At 46.5% G+C, this 26561-nt stretch overlaps 1 protein-coding gene across 1 annotated transcript in view; it reads left to right on the forward strand.

Moving 5' to 3' along the window:
* The window catches only part of TANC1 (tetratricopeptide repeat, ankyrin repeat and coiled-coil containing 1), a 178715-nt gene that overhangs the window by 106013 nt on the left and 46141 nt on the right, over window positions 1–26561 (forward strand). Inside the window, exons 7-13 of the mRNA XM_005859402.2 lie at window positions 10562–10825; window positions 17708–17830; window positions 18643–18924; window positions 20578–20735; window positions 21682–21913; window positions 23396–23562; window positions 25827–26434. Coding sequence (XP_005859464.1) covers window positions 10562–10825; window positions 17708–17830; window positions 18643–18924; window positions 20578–20735; window positions 21682–21913; window positions 23396–23562; window positions 25827–26434 — 1834 coding nt within the window. The remainder of the gene's footprint in view (window positions 1–10561; window positions 10826–17707; window positions 17831–18642; window positions 18925–20577; window positions 20736–21681; window positions 21914–23395; window positions 23563–25826; window positions 26435–26561) is intronic.

Consider the following 26561-nt stretch of genomic DNA (forward strand, 5'->3'; position numbering starts at 1 on the left):
GGAGTGGTGGGGCCGAGGAGGGAAGGCGGTTCCTCCTGAGTCAGGACAGGGTGTGCGGGCTCGGTTGCCCCTCAGAAAGCAGGCATCCGTGACTCCGTTGTGGGTCTGTGGTTGCTGGGGCTGCGTGTGTGCTTTTTCCCCTGAAGAACAGTGTTTGTTTTGATAAGGGGTAGCCTGGGAATGGCAACCTTGAGGCCTCGTCAGTGTTTCACAGAATGAAATATTCAGGAACACAGTGATCCTTGTGGGCAGAGATGAAAGGGAGATAGCTTGGCTTTCTGTTTCAAAAGGCCTGGCAGCTGCTGCTAACAGAGGCTGATTCGGATCCATGTTCCAACTTAAAGCCTGCAGATGAGAGGAGGAGGCTTTCCGCTTACTTTTCCATCTTAAGTTGTATAAGATTTGTCAGTCTGTAGAGCTCAGGTCCAAGTGGCAAAGGTACGGGGGACGGCCGGTGTAAAGCCCACACAGCTTATGGCACTGCAAGCTTTGAGGAACTAGGCAGTGGTGGCGAATCTATGACACGCGTGTCAGAGGTGACATGCGAACTCATTTTTTTTGGTTGATTTTTCTTTGTTAAGTGGCATTTAAATATATAAAATAAATATCAAAAATATAAGTCTTTGTTTTACTATGGTTGCAAATATCAAAAAAATTCTATATGTGACACGGCACCAGAGTTAAGTTAGGGTTTTTCAAAATGCTGACACGCCGAGCTCAAAAGGTTCGCCATCACTGAACTAGAGGCTCCCGTACTATAGGGCTCAGATCAGACTTCCATGGCACAGCATTCACACAAGTTATCTGGGACTTTTAGGGACATTTCAACCCATCCTTCAACATTCCTGGGCCTCCCCTTCCATTTAAGCTGATTTCCATCAGGCTGCTTATATTTGATCGAAACTTTTTGCCCAGCAACGCCAGAAGGGAGCTTGTTCCCACACGCCCAGACAGCCTCCTCGGGGCAGCCACAGGGTGCCCGGCCTGGGATCTGTTTCCACTGGCTTTGACATATTGCAGGGGAAGAGAATTTTCTTTTTAGGAACTGCTCAGGAGGAGAAGAGGCAGGCTAATAACCATTAGAAGAATTTATTGGGCCCCTTCCAGTCTTTCTCTGTGGAAGCCAGAGCTTAGCAGAGCCCTCCCCCAGCCCCTGTTCCCACTTTATTGTGTTATACAGAGGGGAGTCCCACTTTATCCTATTTCAGGAGGCCTAGGTTCTGCCAACATAAATGCCTTTAGAAGTATAATAATTCTGTCATGTAGAAATACTGTCTGAGCTGAATGGGATTAACTGAATTCCCTATGAATATCTTCTTTCTTTTCTTCCTTTTTTTAAAAAAGCGAAATTCCTTACTCTAAATGTATTGAAATCATTGGCATGACCTAGAAGTTAGTGTCTGATTTTTCAAATTGGCCGTGTGAAAACCTTCTAAATGTGAAACCCAGCTGTACCCAATCATCGTAAACTGGTTTCTCAATTACTTGCTTTGAAAAGGAAAAACTTTATAAAGAAGTGGCTTTTAAAGGTGTTTCCTCCATGCCTGAGAAAACATTTTTTCTTAGTGATACTCCCTTGATGTAACTTGCATCCAGCTGTTACAAATGGAAATTGGAATAAAGTATGTTCTCTTTGGGATCTGTGTGAAAACCAATCTGATTTTTTAAAAAATTTATTGATGAGAGAGACAGAGAGAGAGACAGACAGACAGACAGACAGAGAGAAACATTGATTTGTTGTTCCTCTTATTTGTGCATTCATTGGTTGATTCTTGTATGTGCCCTGACCGGGGACTGAACCTGAACCCTTGGTGTATCGGGACAACACTTTAACCAACTGGGCTACCCAGCCAGAGCACAATTTTTTTTTTTAAAGCATTACTGCAAATAGTGGGTTTTGAAACATTTTTTATATAAACACGTTGTTTAATAATTTGTTTATGTCCATAGCATGATCAATGTAAGTGTGTTTGTCTATCTATTTTAAGAAAATGGGCTTTTCTCTATTAAGAAAGAAGGAAATTGAATATCAGATGAGGAAAAACAAACAATACCCAGCTTTCCATATCAAGATTTTAAAAAATAATAAATCTTTCCGATCCATCAATACATGTGGCCAGGACAAGGACTTACAGGTAGCAATTAGAACAATTCTGGCTGAGAAAAGAGGTTGTTGAAAGTCAGTCATCCCCTCTATTTCCTCCTTCCACTACCTGCATGTACCTGCTGACATTTATAATCTCCAGATGGCTTTTGTGGATGTGTTTCCTTTTGAGAGCTGGTGTTAGGACAGCTCCGGGGACGGGGAGGGGGGTTCCCAGTGACAGTGGCCCTGTCTCCCCACTGGGCGTGTCTCCTGCACAGAGCAGGTGTGTTCACCTGCCGGGCTCCCCGACATCTGAGCCACTGCATTCCACCAGACCAGGATGATTAAGTGCCCAGAATTTGAAAAGGGGAAAGCAAGAACTTGGGTCGTTCCTGCTGCCTTTCCCCCTTGCATTTGCTTTTGTCCTTCTCAGGGTAAAGCCGGGAGGAAGGTATAAATTTAGGCAGGGCAAGACCTTCACAGAAACATTTTTCCTACAGGAGTGATTTCCAGTGAAATAATGACACTTGAATTAGTATCCTGCTGGTGCTTACTAGCTTTTGGTAATACTTGTCTTTCTGCTCAGTCGCTTAGGCTATTTTAAGAAAAGTTATGGTGGGCTGGCTTTTATCTTTCTTGTCTCTCTTCTATGCCCTCCTAAGCTTGTAAAATGAAAGTGAATCCAGAGGTAGCTTTAGCCCTTTTATTTCCTGGACTGTGTGTCCCAGAGAGATGATCAGATGCAGAGAGAGGCATACAGAGAGGAATGAATTGTACTGTATTTTCATTTTTAACTTGTAAATCCTGCCCTTTGGATTTCATGCTAATGTGCTTCGTTGCCACCTGAATTGCCCTGTTTGCCACTAAATTGAAATGCTTCAGAACTGATTTGGTAATAACTGTTGTTTCAAATCTGTGATAATATTCATTTTACTACATTGCCTGCAATTTAAAAAATCATCCTTAATTATAGACACTTTCTTTTAATTTCCTAGGTGAAGGAGGAAAATTTTCCTTTACATATGTAATTCTGTAATATATTTAATGTGGGAGAGAAATCCTTGGTGATGATTCGAGTCAGCAGAGTACCTGCCATGTTTTTATTCAGACTGGTTGTTCTGTCAGTGGAGCAAGTATTTTTTGGCACCTACTGTGTACCAAGAGCAAGTTTGTCCAGTACTGGAACAAGGGACAATACAGATAAGGCAGAGTATCTAGGTCAAAACTTATCCACCTGTGGGACCAGAAAATGGTCTGTTGTCCTGTGGAGGGTCTGGGCAAGTTGTCAGTGCCGAAAAGGGTTTAAAACCTGGCGGAGATTGACACCTGCGATGGAAGGTGTATGTTGTAGGTGCATAATAATCCCAACCACTGATAGTGCCTTGTGCTCTTTTCTGGAAGATTCAAGAACTGTGGGGAGTCTTTGGACTGTGTAAGGAGCTCCTCTGTCTGTGCCTTCAGTGTACAGGTTCTGTGATGCTTTAAACACCGGGCTGCGTGCTCTCGTTAGGAAAAGTCACGTTTCAGTCCAGAGGCTTTTCTCTGGAGACTGCTCCTGCCGTGTCCGGCTGAATGAGGGCCGTGTGGCTGAGTGAGGCAGGCCTGCCCTCCCCCCACCCTTTTCCTCACCTCCCTACCGCCCTGCTCCAGCTGATCCTTGAGGTGTTTCCACAATCAAAAGCCTGAAGAATGCGGCTGTGAATGCATGGCTCAGGTCCCCGGCCTTGCTGCATGTCATAGCAGAGCACGCCTTGCGCAATGCAGGGAGCACTGAGCTAGAGATTTGGTACAGAGATCTGTGTGTCACAGGCCAAAGCCCAGGGCATCTGCAAGGCCAGGAGTGGAGGAGGGCTCAGCTGCATGTTACACGGGGCTGGGCAGGAGGGCCGAGCGGTTGTCCATACAGAGTTGCAGAAGGAGAAGCCAGAAAGTTCCCCGGAGCCAAAGGTAACTCAGGCCGCCACCCTCCCTGTGGCATTCCAGGGAAGGGCGAGTTAGCCTGCTGCCTGCACCGGAGCCCTTTCCTTGCCGGCGCTGGGGGAGATCAAAGGCAGCCACGAAGGGAAGGTGAGCCTCAGAGTTCCCTGTGTGGCTGTCAGCTTGTGGGTGGGGCAGAGGGAGAAGCACAGGCTGGCATTTGTGGTCAGAAGGCCTCATGCGCGCTGATTTCATCCATGCCACCTTTCCCTTTGTCACTCCGGGAAATCCAAAGTATGGGTGGCAGCTGGAACCGTGTGCAGTGTGAGTGCCAAGGAGAGGACTCAGGAGGCCAGGGTGTTCATATGCCGCTTCCTGGACTTGTCTCTCTGATCTTTTCCCATCAGTTATTCTTTCTTTGCTTAACCTTTCGAAAGTTATTCATGAACTTTATTGGGTCATGTGAGGAGGTGGTGTCTGCAGTAGCTGTGTTTTCCCTTCTTATTCATGTCTTCCCTGCTCTCACTTTCCCTGCTCTCACTTTCCTACGCAGCCATTATGTTAGTTTCTTGTTTGATCTTTAGTTCACTGGTCCAGTGGTTTCGCTCTTAAACTCTTCCTGTCAACCATGAAGTTGAATATAAAAGTTTTAAAAATATTTGTGTTCTTTAGTGCTACTTTATTTTTCTTCAGTTGTATGGGGAGGAGGACGTTCTTGGGTACCGATGATATAGGAGGCCCTTTACGTGGGCCCTGTATCTGAGTTTTCTCCCCAGTCCAGGGAAGGACAGAGGGTTCTCTTCATCGAGCCTTTGAAAATGGAGAATGCGAGACATTCTTCATACTATTTTCATCTTTTCAAAATGTATATTTGTGTGTGTGGTGTATGCTAACCAATCAGGATAGTGCATGCACATAATTTATAAATACAGGTATTTGGGGTGCAGTCTCCAGTATTTATACTGATGCTGTGGCATGGTCAGAACAGTGTAGAGCCCCATTCTGGAGCACAGCGAGGCCGAGGGCCTTGTGGGGCTGTCCTGCCCATAGGGCTCCTGTGAGTACTCAGTGAGTTGAGATATGACAAGGGTTTAGAGCAGAGCCCATACATAGTAGATACCATTACAGCATTCATTTAGCCACTTGTAGCTATTTCCTAAGGGTACTCATTTATTTATACTTACTCTCTTCTCAGTGAATGTGAAATGCTCACACATAGACATTTAGTAAAATAAGATTTTTCTTTCTTAGTGAAGGTCTGAGTTAGGGAAAGGAAATAAGAAGAGCAGGAGAAAAGATAAAGTTAGGAGTCAGGCTCATACGATTTTATTTATTGTATTTATGCGTGGGAAGAATGTTTTACTGTTAAGTTTCCATATGGTCAATATACAGGGAGAACTACAACCAAATACATATGATGATATTTGTAAGATAAAGATAAGAAGTGTACCAGTTCTTAGCATTGGGCCCAGAGATACGTACCCTGAGATCCTACCCACACCCTGGGTCCTCAGGAGAGAAGCCAAGGTTGGAACCCAAGCCCCTTGCATTTTTTAACCTTTTTTCTGCAACTCTGAAAGAATTCAGCTCTATCTGTGTGTATATATTTGATATCAATGACTCTTAGTTCCTAAACAATTATGGGCTAATGGTGTAGTCAGTTTAATTTTCTTCTTGATGTTCTTTTGAACCTATAACTGATTTATATCTCATCGAAGTGCTTGTTGGGCCCTGGACTGAAACTGATTATTTTCCCTGGTTCTATGTTAAGTGTACATTCAACATAGAGAGAACCTTCAAAAAGCAGAGGGGGCGAAGGAGAAGGCATATAGCTTTATAGCGGAGGCTTGTGTACCAAAACATTTGATGACTGAGTGGATCTCTCTCTCTGCTTTCTCCACCTCCCCACCGGTGGCTCCTTCCTGGCTGCTGTGAGCCCATGACTGGCCCCTGTCCAAAGCCCCCTGCCCAGGGGCTACTGTTTTTAACAAGGCAAACTTCATGAACTGCAAAATATCCCTTAGCCACGGATAATTCAGAGCAACTTGTACATGGTGAGCACTGTGCATGGTAAAGGGAGTGTGCAGTCAGAGAACTGGTATCGGACATACCATTAACTCTGTGTGTGTGTGTGTGTGTGTGTGTGTGTGTGTGTGTGATCATTTTCTCCTGAGAAAGTATCTATAAGTGTGGGGTTGATGGTTCTCAGCCCTCCACCTCTTTTCAAGGTTGTGGTCATGTGTATGTCCTAATAACTTCTGTACTTTTCTTTTTAAAAAATAGTATAGCCCTGTGCACTAGTATAGTCAGTCTAGTTAAATTGTGCTGTTACTACAGAGGAAGATAACACATTGTTTGTGGTTAAAAATAATTTTCAAACTACACAGAGAGTCAGAAGTAACACATGTAAATCAGCGAGCAGTACCCAACCTAAGTTAATACTACATTGGGGACACCATGTAACCTCACAGCTTGCTAACACGAGGCCTGATAAATCACTCATTTACAGAACCTTGCCTGTTGGAAACGTGCTTGAGACCCAGTGTGAGTGATGATAGCAAGTCTTTTGTTGATGAGAGTATTACACATGTCCCCATGTCCCCCTCTTTACCCCCCTCCACCCAGCCCCTGCCCTACCCCAGGCCTCCACCACACTGTTCTCTGTGTCCATGGGCTATACAGATAGGGTGTCCCCCAAAAATGTATGCCCACTTTGAATGATTATACAGTCAGTGTTTATTAACATATGATTCATTTTCAAAATTTAAAAGAATCTGCAGAAATGAATAATTTGTTTTGTCAATGGCCTGCTTTCAAACTGATGACTGTTCTGGTCCAGGCACTGCTGATAACACAAAGCAATGGAATCACAAACATCAAGAATCATTTCATTCGGTATTTGTGCTCTCTCAATTTGTCAACTGTTGCGGGTTTTGTACCATAAACTTTATCTTTTATGTATCCCCATAAAAAATTCTAGTGGATAAATTTTCTTTGTTCAAAGCTTAGTCTGACTTCACCCATTATTTCAAATCAGTTAAACCTGAAAAGGAGTGAAAATTAAATGAGTTATTAGCTGTCAAAGTGTGTTTACATTTTGGGAGATACCCTGTGTGCCCCCAAAATGTGTGCATACTTTGAATAATTATAAAGGCAGTGTTTGCATTTCAACTGTGTTTTCAAACTTCCAGTAGCATTTTAAGAAGAATTTCCTTTGTTCAAAGCTTAGTCTGTCTGAAAAGAAAGAAACACCAATTGAGCTATCAGTTATTAAAGTGTGTACACATGTTTTTGGGACACCCTGCATATGCATATAAGTTCTTCGGTTAAGCTCTTCATACTAAGTCTTAATTGACAAAAGCTGGCATCTATACTGGCTGAAGGAATAAAATGTTAAAATTTTCAAGTTGTTAGGGAACTTTAAAGATTACCCAGTCTCCAAAAAATGTCAAATGGCTTATTTTTTAATGCTTTCTAAAATAAAGTCATCATAGTTAAAATGGTGTGTGTGTGTGTGTGTGTGTGTGTGTGTGAGAGAGAGAGAGAACTTGAAGGCAACTGGGTGAATTTAAGTAGGAGTTTGGATTTTGTTAGCCGGAAAGAAACACAGAAGTTTTGCGTAGCCTGTCATCTGTTGTCAGAACCAGCTTTCCTTTGCTGGAGACTGTGGGGCCGCCCTCCCTGGTGTGCTCCTGCGGTCACGAGGGAAACTGGACAGGTGGGCCTTTATCGGCCCCATTGCATCTGCTGTAGGACTTGGTGCCTGAGCCAAGGTGCAAGTACACTGCCTGGGCTTCGAGCCATGTAGGTGGACCCGGTATTGGATCCCAGGGAGGAGGAATCTTGCGAAGTGGGGCAATCTTAGTGGAGTATCTTTGTTGGAGGGCCCGTGGCCTCAGAGCTTCTGGCTTCAGGGCCCTGGTGAGTGTGGATGTCGGAATGCTAAGTGCTTCACAGGAATACACTAATTTATTAATGAGGTTATTGCTGATTAATGGCAATTAATTATTGCTGATTAATGGGAATTAATATCATTAAAAATTGATAATGTGAGCAATGGTGAACTTCATGAGGGCAGTGGAGAGTCTCCGACTTACCAACATATCATCAGCTTATAATACCGTGCTTTTGAAGTGGTGCCCCTATCTGGGACTTCTCATCTCAGCTACTGTTTCTGCAGCTGGGCCTTCCTCCCCGCCCACTCTCCTGCTCACTGCCAGGACCTGGACGGTGCCAGGCGTCAGGGCCTGGGCGCTGTGGCTGTCTGGTGAGAACTGGGCCTTCAGCCTGTTCCTTAAGTCCGGGAGCCCTGCCAGGCTGGCTCTGCTTCTAGGGCTGTCACTTGCCACAGGAAGTAGGGAAGTCCCTTGTCTGTGTTCCCACTGCTCGAGGTCTGGGTGAGGACTCAGATCCTTGGGGGTTTGATTCTGAAGTGCATGATACTTAGGGGAAACACATCACTTTGACTTTATTTTTCACCTTAAGGATATGCACCCCAAAATAAAACAGACAACTCTGAAACCGAATAAATCACCCCACCCCAGCCTATAACTTAGATATTGGCACAGCCTGGGAACCTAATTAATTATAGCATATCTGTGGGAAATGCATCTGAGTCCTAAATACTGGCATTATAAATGAAGGTTTGTAACACATGCACAACTTATTAACAGTGTTGCAATGAGTAATTAATTGCCATTGAGTGAGGAATCAGCCCATTAATAAATTAGTGTATTCCTGCAAAGAACTTAGCACAGTCCATGACATATAGTGCCCTTCAGGAAATGCTAGTTGCTGCTATTACCACCAGCAGTAGTAGCATTTTTAGGATAGAAAGCTATACTTGCTATACTTACGCTCCTATGAATGGGGGGCTTTTTTTAAATGGACCACACAGTGAAGGCTGCGATTGATTCCAAACAGATGGGAGATGAGTATTAATACTCCGGATAGAATACTTGGAAATGCTGGGAATAATGACAGACACCCAAAAGGTATGACGGGCCTGTCACAAATAAATTTACACTTTGGTTGGAGACATAATACCAACCATCCTGAACCAACAGCAGTGAGATGACCGGCGGTGTCTCTGACCACAACTGGAATAGAAGTGTGTTCATTTGCTCACCCATCGAATTAGCAAACGTGTATCGAGCACTTAGCATGTGCCAGGCGTGGTGCTGTTCAGAAAAGAGATCCTGGTAGTAGATACTCGTGAAGAGGGAGGCTTCAGAGTGCAGGGGGCATTTTTACATAGAAAGACAAGAAGTGAATGGTAAGTCCTGACTGGAGCAGCAGGAGCAAGACAGTTTTAGAATTGGGGCAGAATGCCCTGCAGTCACAGCGAGGAAATTGTTCTGTCTTTACTTCTTAGCCTTGAGGAGCATTGTAAAAATAAGCGAAACCCCTTCGGACCTTTTGATCCCCAATAGCAGGCTCTGTGGAGCTAATTCACCAGCCTGCTGATAAGAGTGTGTGTCCTCCTGGTCTGTGGATGAAACAGCTTAAACCAGGCGCTGGGTTCTGAATGCACTCTGACCCCACGCAACAGGGACACAGAGGGATCAGAAGACATGGCCCTTGTTCTCAAGGACACAAGCCAGTGCCCTTGGTGAACATCTCATATGGCTCAGGGCCTTGAAATTGGAAGTGGCTATTTATAGAAGCGACATAAGGTGCCTACAGGGTGGGGCAAAAGTAGGGTTACAGTTGTTCGTATGGCAAAGAACACATTGCTTAATAAAAAATACAAGAGTAAACTGTTTCACATGCTCATAACTGTAAACCTACTTTTGCCCTGCCCTATATTGCTGTTTTTGTTCATCATTTTCCTTCTCTTCTGCCTGGACATTCTTTTGTGCCGGTTTTCTTCCTTAGAGGTTAAATTTTAATTCTGCAATCACATGATCCTTCCCACGCTTGTGTTTTCCTTGCGTTGTTTACATAGTGGCTTTCTGGTCTACGCCACTAAAGGAATAAAGTCCAGTCAGCCTCTGGGGAAGGTCTTGAACAGATGTTACAAAGTTTAATGCTAACGACCAAATTCTCTGCTTGACTCTATCACTGCATTTTTGCTTTTATAGATTTTTTCTCCTGCATCTTTTCTGCATGAACCATGGTGCTGCCCTGTCCTCTCCCCCGTACACAGATGTTAATTTGGAAAAATTATTTAAAGGGCCAAAGGAATTTAATGAGTTCTTTTGTGAGCAATTCATCTGTGTTACAAAAGAGAGGCAACATCATCTCAAATCACACAGATATACCATTAACGCTAGATATGTTTAGACAGCTTTTTCATTATCTTCTTATCAGAGTTCTTTTTCCTCCCCTGTAGAATAATTTAGCAGTTTATATCCCCTTTTAAGCAACATTCTTCTAATTTACCAAAATACATTGTATGAAGCAGACTTTGATAAAAATCTGTGTGGACCGGAAAACGTTCCCTTGATGGTGGGGAGGGCTGTGTGTGTGTGTGTGTGTGTGTGTGTGTGTGTGTGAATTCTCAACAGCCCCAGTGATGCCTGGCAGCCTTCAAAGTCTTTTGGTCTCTCATTTCAGCCACAATTACAAGTTCATCCGAAAATGATGACCGGAGTGGCTCCAGTTTGGAATGGAATAAGGACGGAAGCCTAAGGTTAGGGGTGCAGAAGGGCGTGCTTCATGATCGGAGGGCAGATAATTGTTCCCCAGTGGCGGAAGAGGAGCCCGCTGGGTCGGCGGAGAGCGTGCTGCCCACAGCCGAAGGCCCCGGTGGAGATGGTCCAGTCCCTTACTCTCAGAGCTCCAGCTCGCTAATAATGCCACGGCCCAACTCAGTTGCAGGTAAGGCCACGCTTCTCCTTAGAAGGGTTATCTTCTGGGCCTGAGGTGCCCGTGTTCACTCTCTTCACTTGGGAATCTAATCCAGACGCCAGCCGGCTTTGTGATCCGGGGTCAGGCACCTAACCTTTTCTAGACCTCAGTCGACCCCTGCGGAAACATGATCAGGCTCTACCGGATGGTCTTTAAGGGATCCTACTGCTCTGGACGCCCCCAGAAAAGTATGCTCACTTTAACAGCTGGTAGTTCAATTTTGAAAATGAGATGTGTTTTTAATAAACACTGCCTTTATAATTCTTCAAAGTGTGTATGTACATTTTTTGGGAGGAAACCCTATATTTAGACTCTCTTCCCTCTCAAAGAGCCATAAAGTACCAAAAATTCTGTCCTTGTTTTTGTTATTTTAAGCCTGAGTATAAATTCATGACTTTGTATTACATCTTGGTAAACAGAAATCATACTTCAGAGTGAGTTTCTTAATATCAGCGCAAAGAATTTCCAATCCAACTTTCAAACTTAGCCTTTACCATTGAGGCCCATCATACAGATGGAAGGTCAACTTCTGTGTAATTGTTATAAGGGATCTCACAGCTTAAAACATGAGCAGCGGAAGTGAGAGCTCTCGGTCGAGGAAATGAAAGCAGGCACCATGGGGCAGCCGGAGCTAAGAAGGCGATGCAAGAGTGGTGACTTGCTACACGACTGGCCAGTGGGTGGTTGCAAGCCAGGAGAGAAGGTTGGGGGTTGGGGTGGGGAGAGGAACTCTGCAGCTGAGCTGTGACATGCCTGCTTTCATGTCCTGAGTTTCTAAACTCAGTGCCCTTGGGTTGAACCTAGAAGAGGAACTTGTTTCAGTCATTCTTTGTTACCAACACAATGCTTACAATTTTTCCTCTGCTAATGTGTGAACCCAGGTCCTCCCTTCCTACATCAAAGGCTTTTCCTGTGATTTTTACTGCTCCTTCAGGATGTGGCAGGTCACTCTGGTTGTTGTTGGATGCTTTGTTGTGTTTTTTTGTGGGTTTTTTTTTTTACAATGAAACTCTGAAACAGCTTGAGAAATAAATTGCCCTAATGGAAAAGTTCCGAGACACAACTCTAATTCGCTTTCAAAGGACATGAAATGGCCTTATTCCAGGAGAGAGGCTTGGCGTGTCTGCCAGAGAGTGGTACTGAGGGTTTATGCGTATTTGAGTGATGGTTCTTCCAAAAGCTTTCGTGTCCTCCCACCGCCATCCTGCTGCCTATGGTGTAACATGGTGTCCCCCAGGCATTTTAGACCGGATTTACTTCGTTATGATAAATGCTTCATTTGTGTTATCCCAGAACTTGATGGTTTTATTGACTTCAACAAAATAGCAAACTTGTATTCAGTTTCATGGAGCTATTTTAAAATTAAGAGAAACATTAATAAATTAAGTCGACAGTGTTAAAAGCCCCCGTTTGGGGTGATGTGCCTGCTTGATGTTCTTTTATGGGCTCTCCCGCCCTGTGAAGTGACAGTGGGTGTGAGCTGAGCTTTTCCAGGCGTCGGCAGTGATTACAGAGCAGGGCTGTCTGGTTGCTGCTGTGTTCATTCATTAGCCTCTACGTATGCACTTGAGCAAGACCTCCTGTGGACCTGGGAGGGTTTTGCACTCTGGGTTTGAGCAGTGACTGCCTGGCCTAATGGGTCTGCTCGTTCTGCATTGTACATTTTATAAACTGAAAGCATATTTTTTAAAGGAAATAGGCAAGTGCCTTCCAGCATAGTATCTGTTGACAAGCTGGGCATCTGGTAGATTTTTTCATTGCCCACCCTCCTACCCCTAAAGCTGAACCTCAGTTAAGAGGGAATGGCAGGATCTTTCGGATATTGTTGAAAAGAACAGAAGATTCCGGTGGTCTCTATTATATGCAGCACTGTTTGTCTAGTGATTAGAAGGCAAGCTGCTACAATTAAACAGGGACTAGGCAATACTCCGTGTTTGAAGGGTGACAGTAATACATAAGGGACCCTATACTGCAATCTTGAGGAAGTATTTGCATGTAAGATCCATATAAACATAAATTCCATTTGCTAGGAAACATCCAGTGATTGAATGTGATGTATGCAGAGTAAGGACCGGCGGGTGGAGGAAGGGGGATGCTGACCTCAAGGCACCCGGTCCCCCCGGGGAGCACGGGTATGGAAACAGATGCCTCAGGATGCCAGCTCTTCTTGTCGTTGGGCAAAGCACTGTGGTGGTCTGTTCACCGTTAACCATCCAGCACAGTAAAATTTTTATGTCCAGGGTTATAAAAACAAGTTGGCTAGGTTTAGAGATGGTTTCACTGCACAGAGATTGTCTTTGTAAACGGTTTGTTGGCGTGGAATTGGTTTGCAATCCTGCAGTCAGGTTATTACTGTATATCACATCAGATGTATGGCACGGACACCTTACTCCTTTATTAAAACACAGAATGAGAAGTCTTTAAGATGCTTTCTTAGATCATTTAGAAGTTGGGTAATTAGGGGCTACTATTTTTTTACTACTTTTTTACCCCCCTTTTGAAATACTTCCTAGGTGGATCAGAGAACACTGTTTAGTTTTCAAGGAAACCAACAAACATCATTACCAGCCAATTTTCTTAAAACTCGAACTGATAATGGCCTGGATTTAGTGGCATTTACCTTTGATAGGTTAGTCCAGTGGTCGGCAAACTGCGGCTCGCGAGCCACATGCGGCTCTTTGGCTCCTTGAGTGTGGCTCTTCCACAAAATACCGACTTCTGCGCATGGGCCACGAAGTTTCAATCGTACTGTACATGCGCGCCCGCACGTGGTATTATGTGGAAGAGCCACACTCAAGGGACCAAAGAGCCGCATGTGGCTCGCGAGCCACAGTTTGCCGACCACTGGGTTAGTCCATGATGTTTCAACAGATGCTTCTCCTTGCTCAGCTTAGATAAGCCTTCCTCTGCTTCTTCTTCCACTCCCACCCACCTCACCTCTCTCCACCCCCACCCCAATAAAACCTCTTTCCTGCAGCATCTGCCAGTGTTCTCCTCACCCAGATGTTGGGTGCAGTGTGTGTGCAGTGAGCGTGTAATTAGTTTAATTGTAGAGATATTAGCAGTGGGTTTATTGCAGCATGAAGTTCCTGCTTTACCTCTGATTTTTCTCAGCCCCGAACACTGCTTAGGCTTTTGAAAGCATGTAGTGTTAAGTACCAGGAAACAAGTCTGAATCCTGTACTGGTAATGCCCGGGAATCTGTAGGCACGAGTGAGAAGGCAGAGTGGGATCCGCTGGGAGGCCGAGGCGTCCCTGCCTCCACCCTCTACCCTCTCTCTCTCTGTGCCTTTGACAACACCTCAGAAAGCAGAGGCAGCCAGCAGCTGGTGGCTTGCAGTCCTGCTGAGGGGTGGTCCATTTCAACGCAGCTTACTCATGTTTGAAATAGAGGCCGACAGCGCTGTGGAGTTACGGGGGCCACTTGTTGTGTACTTTGGAGCTGAAACTGTGGCACCTGGAAATCTGAAAACCATTTGAAACTTCATCTCCTGCATGTGTGTCAAACAAGGGCTTCTTTTACAATCCTTTATAGTCTCATATTCGTAATCCTCTAGGTCAGTGATGGCGAACCTATGACACGCGTGTCAGAGGTGACATGCGAACTCATTTTTTTGGTTGATTTTTCTTTGTTAAATGGCATTTAAATATATAAAATAAATATCAAAAATATAAATCTTTGTTTTACTATGGTTGCAAATATAAAAAAATTTCTATATGTGACACGGCACCAGAGTTAAGTTAGGGTTTTTCAAAATGCTGACACGCCGAGCTCAAAAGGTTTGCCATCACTGCTCTAGGTTGTCACAGAACTATAAACTGAATGTCTTTTTTTAAAAAATATATTTTAATTGATTTCAGAGAGGAAGGGAGAGGGAGAGAGAGATGAAAACATCAGTGATGAGAGAGAATCATCGGTCGGCTGCTTCCTACACGCCACCCACTGAGGATTTAGCCCACAACCCAGGCATGTGCCCTGAAGGGGAATCAAACTTTGATCTCCTGGTTCATAGGTTGATTCTCAACCATTGAGCCACACCAGCCCGGCTCAATGTCATGTTTTACGGGGTCAGAAAGAAGGGATATGGGGCCCTGGCAAGGCTCCCAGCATCTTTGAGCTCGCCAGAGCTGCGGCAACAGGTCCGACATTCGTGGCTGTTCCCATTCGTGAGCTGGCTCAAGGGTTACTCTGTTGGCTGTCCCTTTGGCCTCAGCCTGGGACGCGTGGGGGTCCTCAGGTGAGGCATGCTGAGGAGAGCGCCATTTGCAGAGGCCCAGGTCCCAGGCAGGAGCCTACAAATATGTTCCAAGCTGGATCATCATAGGAAGCCAGGGTGATGGGTGTGGTCCTGGTGGCCCACCACAGCCTGGTCAAGAAACTAGAAGCTGCCATTGGGTTCCCGTAACTTCGGCCCATTTGGAGGTTCTGATGAGGAGTTAGCGGCCTCGAACAGGAAGGACTGTGTGAAGCCCTGATGCGAATGTGCTCACGGTGTGTGAACAGTGCAGATGTGCACTGAGACGGTGCAGTAGCACAAGTGTCTGCTCTTGTAAAGTCAGTGTCAGGTGTTTCTCCACGGACTGGGAAGGGGAGCAGGGCACACAGGGGCACACTGTCACAGAGCCCCGCCACGGAGCCGGCTGGGTGGTTGTCGAGTGAAGGAGAGGGTGGGGCTGACGCTGAGGAAGGAGAGGACTGAGGCCTCAGAAGGGAAAATCGGAAGGGCCCACATCAGGCAGGTGATGCCAGGGGCATCAGAGCCAGAGGGTACAGAAGAGGGTGGCTCTACCTGACTTCTGTCCCTTGAAGCTTGGTCCTTAGGAACCTTAGCCCTTGGAATGTAACTCCCCCTTTCTCCTCATTAGCCCTCAGATGACATCTGTGTTCTGTTGTCCTGGATGATCATCATATGTCTAAGAACAGCAGGACTTTGTATTGGGCCACTTATTCCACAAACCAAATTAGGTTAATTTTATTTAGATTTCCTTATTGTGACCTAGATATGCAATTAAGAGCTGTTGTTGTTTTTTAAAGACAAAAACAACCACACTGTATATTTGCTTCTAAGATTTGCTGAGGGTTAGTAAAATTATTTGCATTAATTGTTTTTATAATCCAACTGTGTCTTTGCTGGAATAGACCCTAAATTGTTTTTAAAGGTACCTAGGTGCTGCGAATCTTACAGAGGGAAATGTGATTAGTTCTCTTTAGAATTTTAAAAAGTACATATATATGTAATGTGTCCTATATAATAAAAACCTAATATGCTAAGTGTCCGGTTGTCCGGTCAGCCGTTCAACCAATCAAAGCATAATATGCTAATGATATGCTAAAGCTGCTCAACCACTCACTATGACGTGCAATGACCACCAGGGGGCAGACAGTTGACCAGTAGCTATGATGTGCACTGACCACCAGGGAGCAGACGCTCCAACTGGTAGGTGAGCTTGCTGCTGGGGTCTGGCCGATCGGGACTGATGAGATGGGCCAGACATGCCCTGGAGCCTTCCCACGGTCCCTCCCTGGCTGGCCAATCTCCCACATCTCTCCCCGGCCCCAGTAGTGCACCAGTGGGGTCCCTCGGCCTGGCCTGCACCCTCTTGCAATCTGGGAACCCTTGGGGGATGTCGGAGAGCTGGTTTCAGCCCAATCGCACAGGCCAGGCTGAGGGACCCCACTGGTGCACCAATTCGTGCAACGGGCCTCTAGTCTATATATATAAAAGCCTAAACGACGGGATGACTGGCCGGTTGCTATGACATGCACTGACCACCATGGAGCAGATGCTCAATTGCCCCCTGGTGATAGTGTACTCCCACAGTGGGAGCGCCACTCAGCTGACTGATGGGCACCAAACTCCTGGGCTCACCACTGGCGAGCGCAGTTGCAGTGGCGCAAGCCTCTCCCACAGACACTCCCCCTTCACGCCCGAGCGGCGGCAGCAGCAGGCGTGCAGCGGAGACGGGATGAGCAGGAACGGCACGGTGCCCAGCCCAGGCTCAGGCTCCTCCCTGGCCACCTGCCGGCGGCAGCAGCAGGCGTGCAGCGGGGACGGGATGAGCAGGAACGGCACGGTGCCCAGCCCGGGCTCAGGCTCCTCCCTGGCCACCTGCCACTTCACGCACTACTTTGTGCTGTGCGGGATCGAGGTGGACAGTGGGCTGGAGCCCAACGAGCTGGCGGGTAAGGCTGGGCTGTGGCGGCGCGGAGATCCACTGATCCCCACAGGCCAGGCTGAGGGACCCCTGGTGCACAAATCTGTGCACTGGGCCTCTAGTATTATATAATGTAATATATATATATTTGTGTGTGTATGTGTATATATACACACTTTTGAAGCTTAGAAATATGTTTATTTCCAATGAAAGGCTACTTTTACTGCCAGGAGCTGACTTTCGGGTTGCGAGCACTGGGGAATTGTACGGGCAGTCTGCTTGGTTAACGAGGCTGGAATTCTAGCAGCGGCGGAGGTTCTCTGGGCTGCGCTGTGTGTTTGCAGCAAGGACTGGAATTTTGCGGAGTGATACTTGATTGTCAGATGTCTTCGTAAAACTTTATGGTGAAATTTGTCACTTTCCAGGAATCTTGGAGACTTTTAGCAACCGTATCAACATGACTTTCATTTAAGAATGAGGAGCACTTGTTTTTTTTGCTTTGTTTTTGTTTTTACCATTTTTTGGGTAAACATCACTGGAAAAATAAATTGAGTTGGGTGAACAAAATCAAAATCACCTTGAAGTAAATGTTGTTGAACGCCTGAGCGGAATTGTTTAGTAATTTATAATTCTAGTAGCTTGGGTATGATATGAAACTTAACTTTGAAGAGACTAAACTTCCATTTCATGTTACAGCGACGAGCTCAACCAAATTGGAAGATCTGAGCTATTTAGACGGGCAGAGAAATGCTCCTCTTCGGACGTCCATTAGATTACCGTGGCACAGCACGGCCGGAGGTAGGGCACAGGAAGTCAAAGGTATTTATCCTTACATCGCTGTCCCTGTGGGTAGGAGCTCATCGATGAAACATGGAAAATCCATGATATCCAGTAGTTAAACCACCTGTTTTTAAACATGCTGTGAGCGGGGCAGGGGGGCGGGGGGGCGCTGTTAAAAGTTTATCTGGAAAGTGTGCTAGGGGGCCTTCCTTAATAATTTTGTACTTCTTAAAATATGATTAACTTCCTTCTGGAGTTGAAAAATAATTCTGCAGCATGTTATTTTGAAGTGAGGGGTAGTTTAACTACCCCATCAACCAAGAATCAACTTTGTTTCACTTTTTTGGGGTGGTATAGGCCACCTCCTACATCTACCCATAATGCACAGGTGTGTGGTCAATAGCATGGCCAAAGGGGGCAAAGCACCATGACACCAGGTGAGAGCTGGGGCCCTATCTCTGGGGAAAACGCATTTTCATTTTACTCACACGGCATTGGGAGAAATGTGCCTTAAATATAGTTTGAGCTAAACTGATGAGCCATGGTGTGGCCCTTGGAATCACTTTCTCTAATTCTCTGTGTGTTGGCCTTGAGTCATGAGAATACTTGAGAGGCATAAAAGGACCAGAAAGTCATTTTAAAAGGATACGCTGTAGTGACAATAGTGCATGATCAATGAAGTATTTCAAGAGTAGTCATAGGATCAGATTGGAAACACAGATCCCTTTTGGGGTAAAACTGAGACTGTATATACTAAGTGTAACATACATGCAATGATAAAGTGAGGTGTTTTTCTTAGTGTATAAAATGATGGCATTCTTCTGAAATACTGGTCTTTCTTCTTTTTTCAGCACGATTTGCTCCCTACAAGCCACAAGACATTTTGCTGAAGCCCCTGCTGTTTGAAGTACCGAGCATAACAACAGACTCTGTGTTTGTGGGAAGGGAGTGGCTCTTCCAGCAGATAGAGCAGAACCTGCGGAACACGGAGCTGCCGGAGAACAGAGGGGCGGTGGTGGTGGGAAACGTGGGCTTTGGGAAGACGGCCATCATTTCTAAGTTGGTGGCACTGAGCTGCCACGGAAGCCGCATGAGGCAGATTGCTTCCAACAGCCCCGGCTCGTCACCTAAAAGTATGTCTGTGTTTAACTACTTGTCTAGCTTATTATATTAACATCAGATAGATGGAGGAAGTTGCTGCTGGGATAGACATAAATTCCCAGTTTCCTCAAGGTTTTCCAGCTGTTCTATCAGGTTTGCGATCGTGTTGTTGGACTGTTTGCGTGTCCGTCTGTCTATCACAGTGCTTGTGTTGCTGTGACCTCTGCAGTGAGGCAGGTCCTCCCTGGTGCCTCCCAACTGCAAAGCATGTCTCCCTCTTTATATGAGCAGAGATGAGGCCCCACCAAGTGCCTGGGAAATTTTGGGTCCTAAAACCAAGGTGGGTAGGCTCCTGGCAGGACAAGGCAGAAGGAGTTCGTGCAGAGTTCTCTGGTACCCTGTGCTCTGCAGCCTTTGTCTTCCATGCTGGATTTACAAAAAATGTAAAAGTCAACTTAGAAATGGGATGGAGTAGCCAAAGATATGACTATGGCTTATTTTATGTGTAATAAACACATGAAAAGAAAATGTCTCTAACATAGTGAACCAGGAACCAAGTGAGCAATACAAGATTTTTTAATTTATTTTTTATTTTTTTATATTTTTTCTTTTTATTGAATAAGATATTACAAATGTGTCCTTACCCCCCAATGTCCCCTCGTCCCCCCAATCCTGCCCTCACCCGCACCCCCTGTTGTCCGCATCCATCACTCATGCTTATATGCATGCATACAAGTCCTTTGGTTGATCTTTCACCCTCACCCCCACCCTCCCCTACCTTCCCTCTGAGTTTTGAGCATCTGATCGATGCTTCTCTGTTTCTACATCTGTTTTTGTTCATTGGTTTATGTTGTTCATTATAATCCACAAATGAGTGAGAGCATGTGATATTTATCTTTCTCTGACTGACTTATTTCACTTAGCATAATGCTCTCCTGCTCCATCCATGCTGTTACAAATGATAAGAGTTCCTTCCTCTTTACAGCAGCATAGTATTCCATTGTGTAGATGTACCACAGTTTTTTAATCCATTCAAAATTGTGCTGCTATGAACATAGGTATGCATATATCCTTTCTGATTGGTGTTTCTGGTTTCTTGGGATATATTCCTAGAAGTGGGATCACTGGGTCAAATGGAAGTTCCATTTTTAGTTTTTGTTTATTTGTTTGTTTTAAATACATCCCACTGATCTCTTACAGAGAGGAAGGGAGAGGGATAGAGAGTCAGAAACATCGATGAGAGAGAAACATCGATCAGCTGCCTGCTGCACACCCCCCACTGGGGATGTGCCCACAACCAAGGTACATGCCCTTGACCGGAATCGAACCCGGAACCCTTCAGTCCGCAGGCCGACGCTCCATCCACTGAGCCAAACCGGTCAGGGCCCATTTTTAGTTTTTTGAGGAAACGTCATACTCTTCTCCACAGTGGCTTCACCAGTTTGCATTCCCACCAGCAGTGAGCAAGATTTTTTTAAAAACCAAAAATAATGTAATAAAAGAAATGAGAAACCAGTTCTCCAATGAGGACAATTGGTGGATGGGAGACAGGGCTGAGAGGGGACAGGTGTTCTCATGTGCACCTTTGTTCACTCATCACCTATTGAAGGCTCTCTGTCTCTAATCAAGAAATAAGTTCAGTATCTGATGTTGTAAAGGATGGAATTGGTCTCTCTTCTCTGTAGCTTCAGATTCCTCCCCGGATCTTCCATTCACTCCATTGCTTTCACCGAGTACTTCTCCTGGTGGTACCACCACGGCCAAAACGTCTGCTGGGTTGGGCTCTGACGCTCCTGAAAACCAGAGACCGAGAGAGGATGCAGCAAAATATCTCGCATCCAAGGTAATGTGCTCCTGGTCTACGAGAACTTCCAGAGAGAGAGAGAGAGAGTTGGGCTTCTGAAAAATGAATTATAAAAGGGATCTTGAAACGGAGACAGCAATGGCTTAATGCAAAAGTACAGCTTTGGATAAAATTGTGATGGAGTACTGCAAGTGAAAGGTATTAATGAAAATAAATAGCTTCAGACATTGGCAGTGGGCTTGTATTCATCTTAAATGATGGACTGAAAGCTCCTCGATCAGCAGGCGGTATTCCTGCACTTCCACAAACCCACCTTTACAGCTGGAAGGAGAGCAGGAGGTTGGGAGCCTGTAACCTGACCCCCGAGCCACCTGAGGCACCTCTGCCTATGCTCTGTTGCCTGGGGCCCTTGTTCCCGTCTTTCTGTCAGAGATTCCGTGTGATGTTGTAAGAGAGACTTGGCTGACCTTTTCTTCCTACATTCATGGTCGTCAAGATCCTTCTGAAATTTTCCATCTGCTCAGCTTCCATCACGGGCTCATAAGCCACCCTCCTGCGTTAAATCTGTTACATCTCGCTCCTGGTGAGCCGTGTGGGTCTCCCCAGCAGCAGTGGTGTGAGACAGTGGAGCTGGAGAACCACCGGGGGTGGGCGGTGATGAGGGGCTTCTAGTGAGGAAACCCCTCCGGGCTGGGCCGGGAGGTAGGTGCAGGGGCTGAAACGAGTGCTTCTCTACCCCAGATCCCTGCTCCTCACTTCTGCATGTCTGGCATGGGCAGCCAAGAGGAGTTTTGTCCCCGTGTGTGTGAGAGTGAAAGGGACCACTCCTCCTCCTCTTAGTGCTCAGGCAGGGACCCCCCTCTGTCCCTTCACGGGATAGGCAGGAATTGGGTGATTTCTGATTTTGTCCCTGTTGAACTTCTCCACGGTGTCACTTGTGGTGTGGATGTGAGGTGATGCTGACGGTCTGCTTCTCTCCCCCCAGGTGGTGGCCTACCACTACTGCCAGGCGGACAACACGTACACGTGTCTGGTGCCCGAGTTCGTGCACAGCATCGCGGCTCTGCTCTGCCGGTCCCATCAGCTGGCCGCCTACAGAGACCTGCTGATCAGGGAGCCCCAGCTGCAGAGCATGCTGAGCCTCCGGTCCTGTGTGCAGGACCCTGTGGCTGCCTTCAAGAGGGGAGTGCTGGAGCCGCTCACAAGCCTGAGAAACGGTACCTCCAGCAGCCCCCCCAGAGCCCCTGCAGGGCTGTCGTCAGAAGGAGGGGTTAGCGTGGTCCTGGGGTGGGAGTGAGGTGGCACAGGGAGAGGGTGTGGGTGGATCTACATCCCCTTCCTCAGAGCCATCTCCCCAAAGCCCCTCCCAAACAGTGTAGTTTTATTTAAATCTTTATTGTTGAAGGTATTACATATGTCCCCCCTTTTTCCCCATTGACCCCTTCTAGCCTGCCCCCACCCCCCGCCCCAGGCCTTCACCACCCTATTCTGTGTCCATGGGTTATGCATATATGCATGCAAGTTCTTTGGTGGATCTCTTCCCACCCACCCTCAGCCCTGCCTGCTGCAGTCTGTTCTGTGCTGCTATGTCTCTAGATCTATTTTTGTTCATCAATTTATTTTGTTCATTAGATTTTACATCTGAGTGAGATTACGTGATACTCGTCTTCCTCTGACTGGCTTATTTTGCTTAGCATAATATTCTCCAATGGTGTCATTTTAAATGAAGCATCTCTAACAAGTAACTCCCCAATGGACACATTTCCAAAGCAGCTAATTTGTACCTGTAGATCATGTAGACGTTGTCTACATTGTAGACGCTCCAGGAACTGTTACCTGCCTGGTTTGCACTCCCGCGTAGCAGGGGATAAGGTCATTATTTAGGGAGATTGCCAGCATGTTTTGTTCAGGGCCTCCCTCTGCTCAGGTGAGTTGAACCTGAAGCATTTCTGAAAGTCTGACCTTGTTGCCCTTGAATATTTTACAAGGTCAGGGGCATTAGTGCTGTTACGGGCCCTTCATTTTTTCATCCTTCCTCCTCCTCATCTTTGGAGCTAATTTACCTGCCTTCATAGCATTTCTTCCAAAAGGTGCTGGAGAGAGGGAATTGAAGCCGATGTCATCAATTTTCCTCAGTTCCCTGGGCAGAAAGTTGGTGCTGATCAATGGGAAACTAGATGTAGGTTTGTAGGAGCGTGCTCCGTACTAGGAGTCTATAAAGCAGAGCTCTCCCCCCCCCCGCCACCCGGCGAGCTGTGTGCCTTGGGCTGGATGCTTCGCCCTTTGGGGGTCAATCCTTTCCCAGAAATCCACTGAGGGTGTCCTGTTCGTGGGGGAGGGGGCCTGAGGGTCTTTTCCAGATTTCCTGTGTGTGTGTGTCATCTTCACTGTGCTCACCCAGAGACAGCGTTTATGAAGAGCGAACTGTATCATATACACGGGTGAAATTCTGCTAAGTGTGTGTAATGCAATATGTTTCTGGAAACTGTTCTGTGAGAAGTGGTTTTCTTTTTGGCTCGGTGCTCCAGTCTTCATTATAAGTTTAATAGAAAATATGCTTCCATGTAAACCATTTCTTCTGCCATATGGAGACCTTTTTAGTTTTTCCTAACACTTTAAATGGTGCGTTAAAATACACTGGGTAGTGCCATCGTATAGAAATGTATAATTTCTTAATTAAACAATATTTTATCTTTCAGAGCAGAAAATTCCTGAAGAAGAATACATTATTTTGATCGATGGCTTAAATGAAGCTGAGTTTCATAAACCTGATTATGGAGACACGCTTTCTTCATTTATTGCCAAAATTATCTCTAAATTTCCTGCCTGGTTGAAGTTGATTGTGACTGTAAGAGCAAATTTTCAGGTGAAAAAAGAATTTTCGACTCTTTTTCCAAGTTCTTATTCTCAAATTTTAAAGTGATGAATGCTAACAATTTGAACTATTGTAAACCATTTAGCTGCTGAACTGAAAACTATATTAAGACTTTATGAAATACTAGAGGCCCAGTGCACAAAATTCATGCACTGGGGGTGGGGGGAGGGGAGTGTCCCTCAGCCCAGCCTGTGCCCTCTCCAATCTGGGGCCCCTCAGGAGATGTCCAACTGCCAGTTAGGCCCTGTGGGATCAGGCCTAAACCGGCAGTCGGACATCTCTCTCACAATCCGGGACTGCTGGCTCCCAACCACTCGCCTGCCTGCCTGCCTGATTGCCCCTAACTGCTTCTGCCTGCCAGCCTGATCACCCCCTAACCACTCCCCTGCCAGCCTGATCACCCCCTAACCACTCCCCTGCCAGCCTGATCACTCCCTAACCACTCCCCTGCCAGCCTGATCACCCCCAACTGCCCTCCCCTGCTGGCCATCTTGTGATGGCCATCTTTTGACCACATGGGAGTGACCACCTTGTGTGAGGGTGTGATGGTCAATTTGCATATTACCTATTTATTATATAGGATTAGTCACAGAGCCCCAAGTGGGTACAACTCTGACCTTTTTACCCCCCCTCCCCCAGGGCACATTTATCACGATGTCAGGTAAGTTTTCCATTAGCAATGAGCTGCACTTATCCTTGTACATGGAGGGCCTAGCCCTGGTTCACCACTGCTTTGGGGAGCAGTGTGAGGTGTCTGGCAAACAGGTCTCACCTGTCAAACACACCTGGTCCAGTAGCTCAGAGGTAAAGTTATTCCTCCTGGTGGCAGTTTGCCCTGCTCTGCAGTGAGACTTCGATGTGTGTGTGTGTGTGTGTGTGTGTTTGTATGAAGAAAAAAAGGGAGGGATGAGGAAGGGGATTTTTAAGACCTATTCTGAGGGAAGGTCTGTCCCCTCCCGACCCGCCCCCGAAAATGTAAGCATGAGGTAACATTTGCAGGGAGGGGAAGAGTGATTTTTTTAGAATTCTCTTCTCATGTTTTCCCTCACTTGAACCCTACAACTGTATCTCAACAACCATTGACTCCTTCCTTCTACCTTGTTCAGTTTTAGTAAAGACATTAGATGTTTGCCCTTTCATGATGCTATTTACTTTAAAATAGCATTTGGTTTCTTCCTTTTTTTTTCATCAAAAGTGGCATTAGGCCTCGGTCGAACTTGACATAGTGTTCATGGGAATTGGGTCCATACCCTTTGCAGTCATGCTCCACATTGTCAGCAGAATCTGGCCGTCGGCGGGCACAGGAGAGGAGTCCAGTGTTCCGTGCACTGGCTGTGTGCGTTGCCAGAGGTTCTGTTAGCATGCACATGACATGGGAGCGATGGTGCTCCTCCCGCCTCCTGGAATCACTGCATTCCCTGAGGACATGCACTTACATACTTCAGAAACGATAGTGGGAAGTTAAAGAAAACCCACCAAACTCACCTCTGCTGTGAAGGGTCAGGATGTGCTTACCTCAGGGCTGGGAGAGATGGTCGGGGACCAGGGGCTTCCGGGGAACTGGTGCTCTGAGCTACTGGACCAGGTGTGTTGGACTTTGTGAAAATTAGTGACACCGGGCAATTATGATTTGTGCACTTCTGTATGTATTGCTTCCATTTAAACGTTTGCTAAAAACCAGCAACTTGAGAAAGCGACCAGGGACTGTACTAGGGTAGGGCCCCTGTGTGTGGACAGGCTTCAGTGGGCACGGCTGGGAGGCAGTTTCGGGTTTCCTGGTTCAGTCTCGCAGCCCTGGCATCTGCAGGAGAGAGAGGGATGCCTCTTATCTCGGGGTCTGGCCATGTTCTTAGAAGTACAGTGGTGGCTGTGTTTGTCCCTGTTATGTAACCAGTTACACAATGTAGGGATGATGGGCGTCAGGTCCACTCGGCCTCACGGCTTCTTTGTGGGTCCGGCCAGGTGGCCTCGCCGCCGGGCCTCTTGCCTCCCGCTGGGCTCCGCGTTTTCGGATCAGGGCCTCGGAAAAGCCTTTACTGATTCGATCTCGCATCAGGATTTCTTTCACATAAGCTTTTTATCTTCAACTTATCCTATTACACGTTTTAATACAAAATAATGAGTCCCTGTAATCCATGAAAATCCTCCTTGAAAGAAAACTAGTGAATCTGGTTTGAAATGCAGCTGACATAAAAAGAGAAATCTCGTGCAGTGACACTGGGTTTTCTTACAACCGCCCCCCCCCCTCCCCCCAGGAAATCGTCAGTGGGCTGCCATTCGTCAAGCTCTCCCTGGATGACTTCCCTGACAACAAGGACATTCACAGCGACCTGCACGCCTACGTCCAGCACAGGGTCCACAGCAGCCAGGACATCCTCAGCAACATCTCCCTGAACGGCAAGGCCGACGCCGCCCTCATCGGGAAAGTGAGCAGCCACCTGGTGCTGCGGAGCCTCGGCTCCTACCTGTACCTCAAGCTCACCTTGGACCTCTTCCAGAGGGGACACTTGGTCATCAAAAGTGCCAGCTACAAGGTGGTGCCCGTGTCCCTGTCCGAGCTCTACCTGCTGCAGTGCAACATGAAGTTCATGACCCAGTCCGCCTTCGAGAGGGCGCTCCCCATTCTGAACGTGGCCCTCGCGTCCCTCCACCCCATGACGGACGAGCAGATCTTCCAGGCCATCAATGCTGGCCACATCCAGGGGGAGCAGGGCCGGGAGGACTTCCAGCAGAGGATGGAGGCCCTCTCCTGCTTCCTCATCAAGAGGCGAGACAAGACCCGCATGTTCTGCCACCCGTCCTTCAGGGAGTGGCTTGTCTGGAGAGCAGATGGTGAGAACACAGCCTTCCTGTGTGAGCCCAGGTACGACGGGACGCTTTCCATCAGCTCTTTGCAGGGAGTCTGATGGGCCCTTGGGGAAGGAATTTCAAATACAATTCACATTTTTTTTAGTGGAAAAGCAACACAGAATGGAAACTTCAGGAAGGGC

The sequence above is a fragment of the Myotis brandtii genome, unplaced genomic scaffold, assembly GCF_000412655.1.
Source record: "Myotis brandtii unplaced genomic scaffold, ASM41265v1 scaffold125, whole genome shotgun sequence".
NCBI lineage: Eukaryota > Metazoa > Chordata > Mammalia > Chiroptera > Vespertilionidae > Myotis > Myotis brandtii.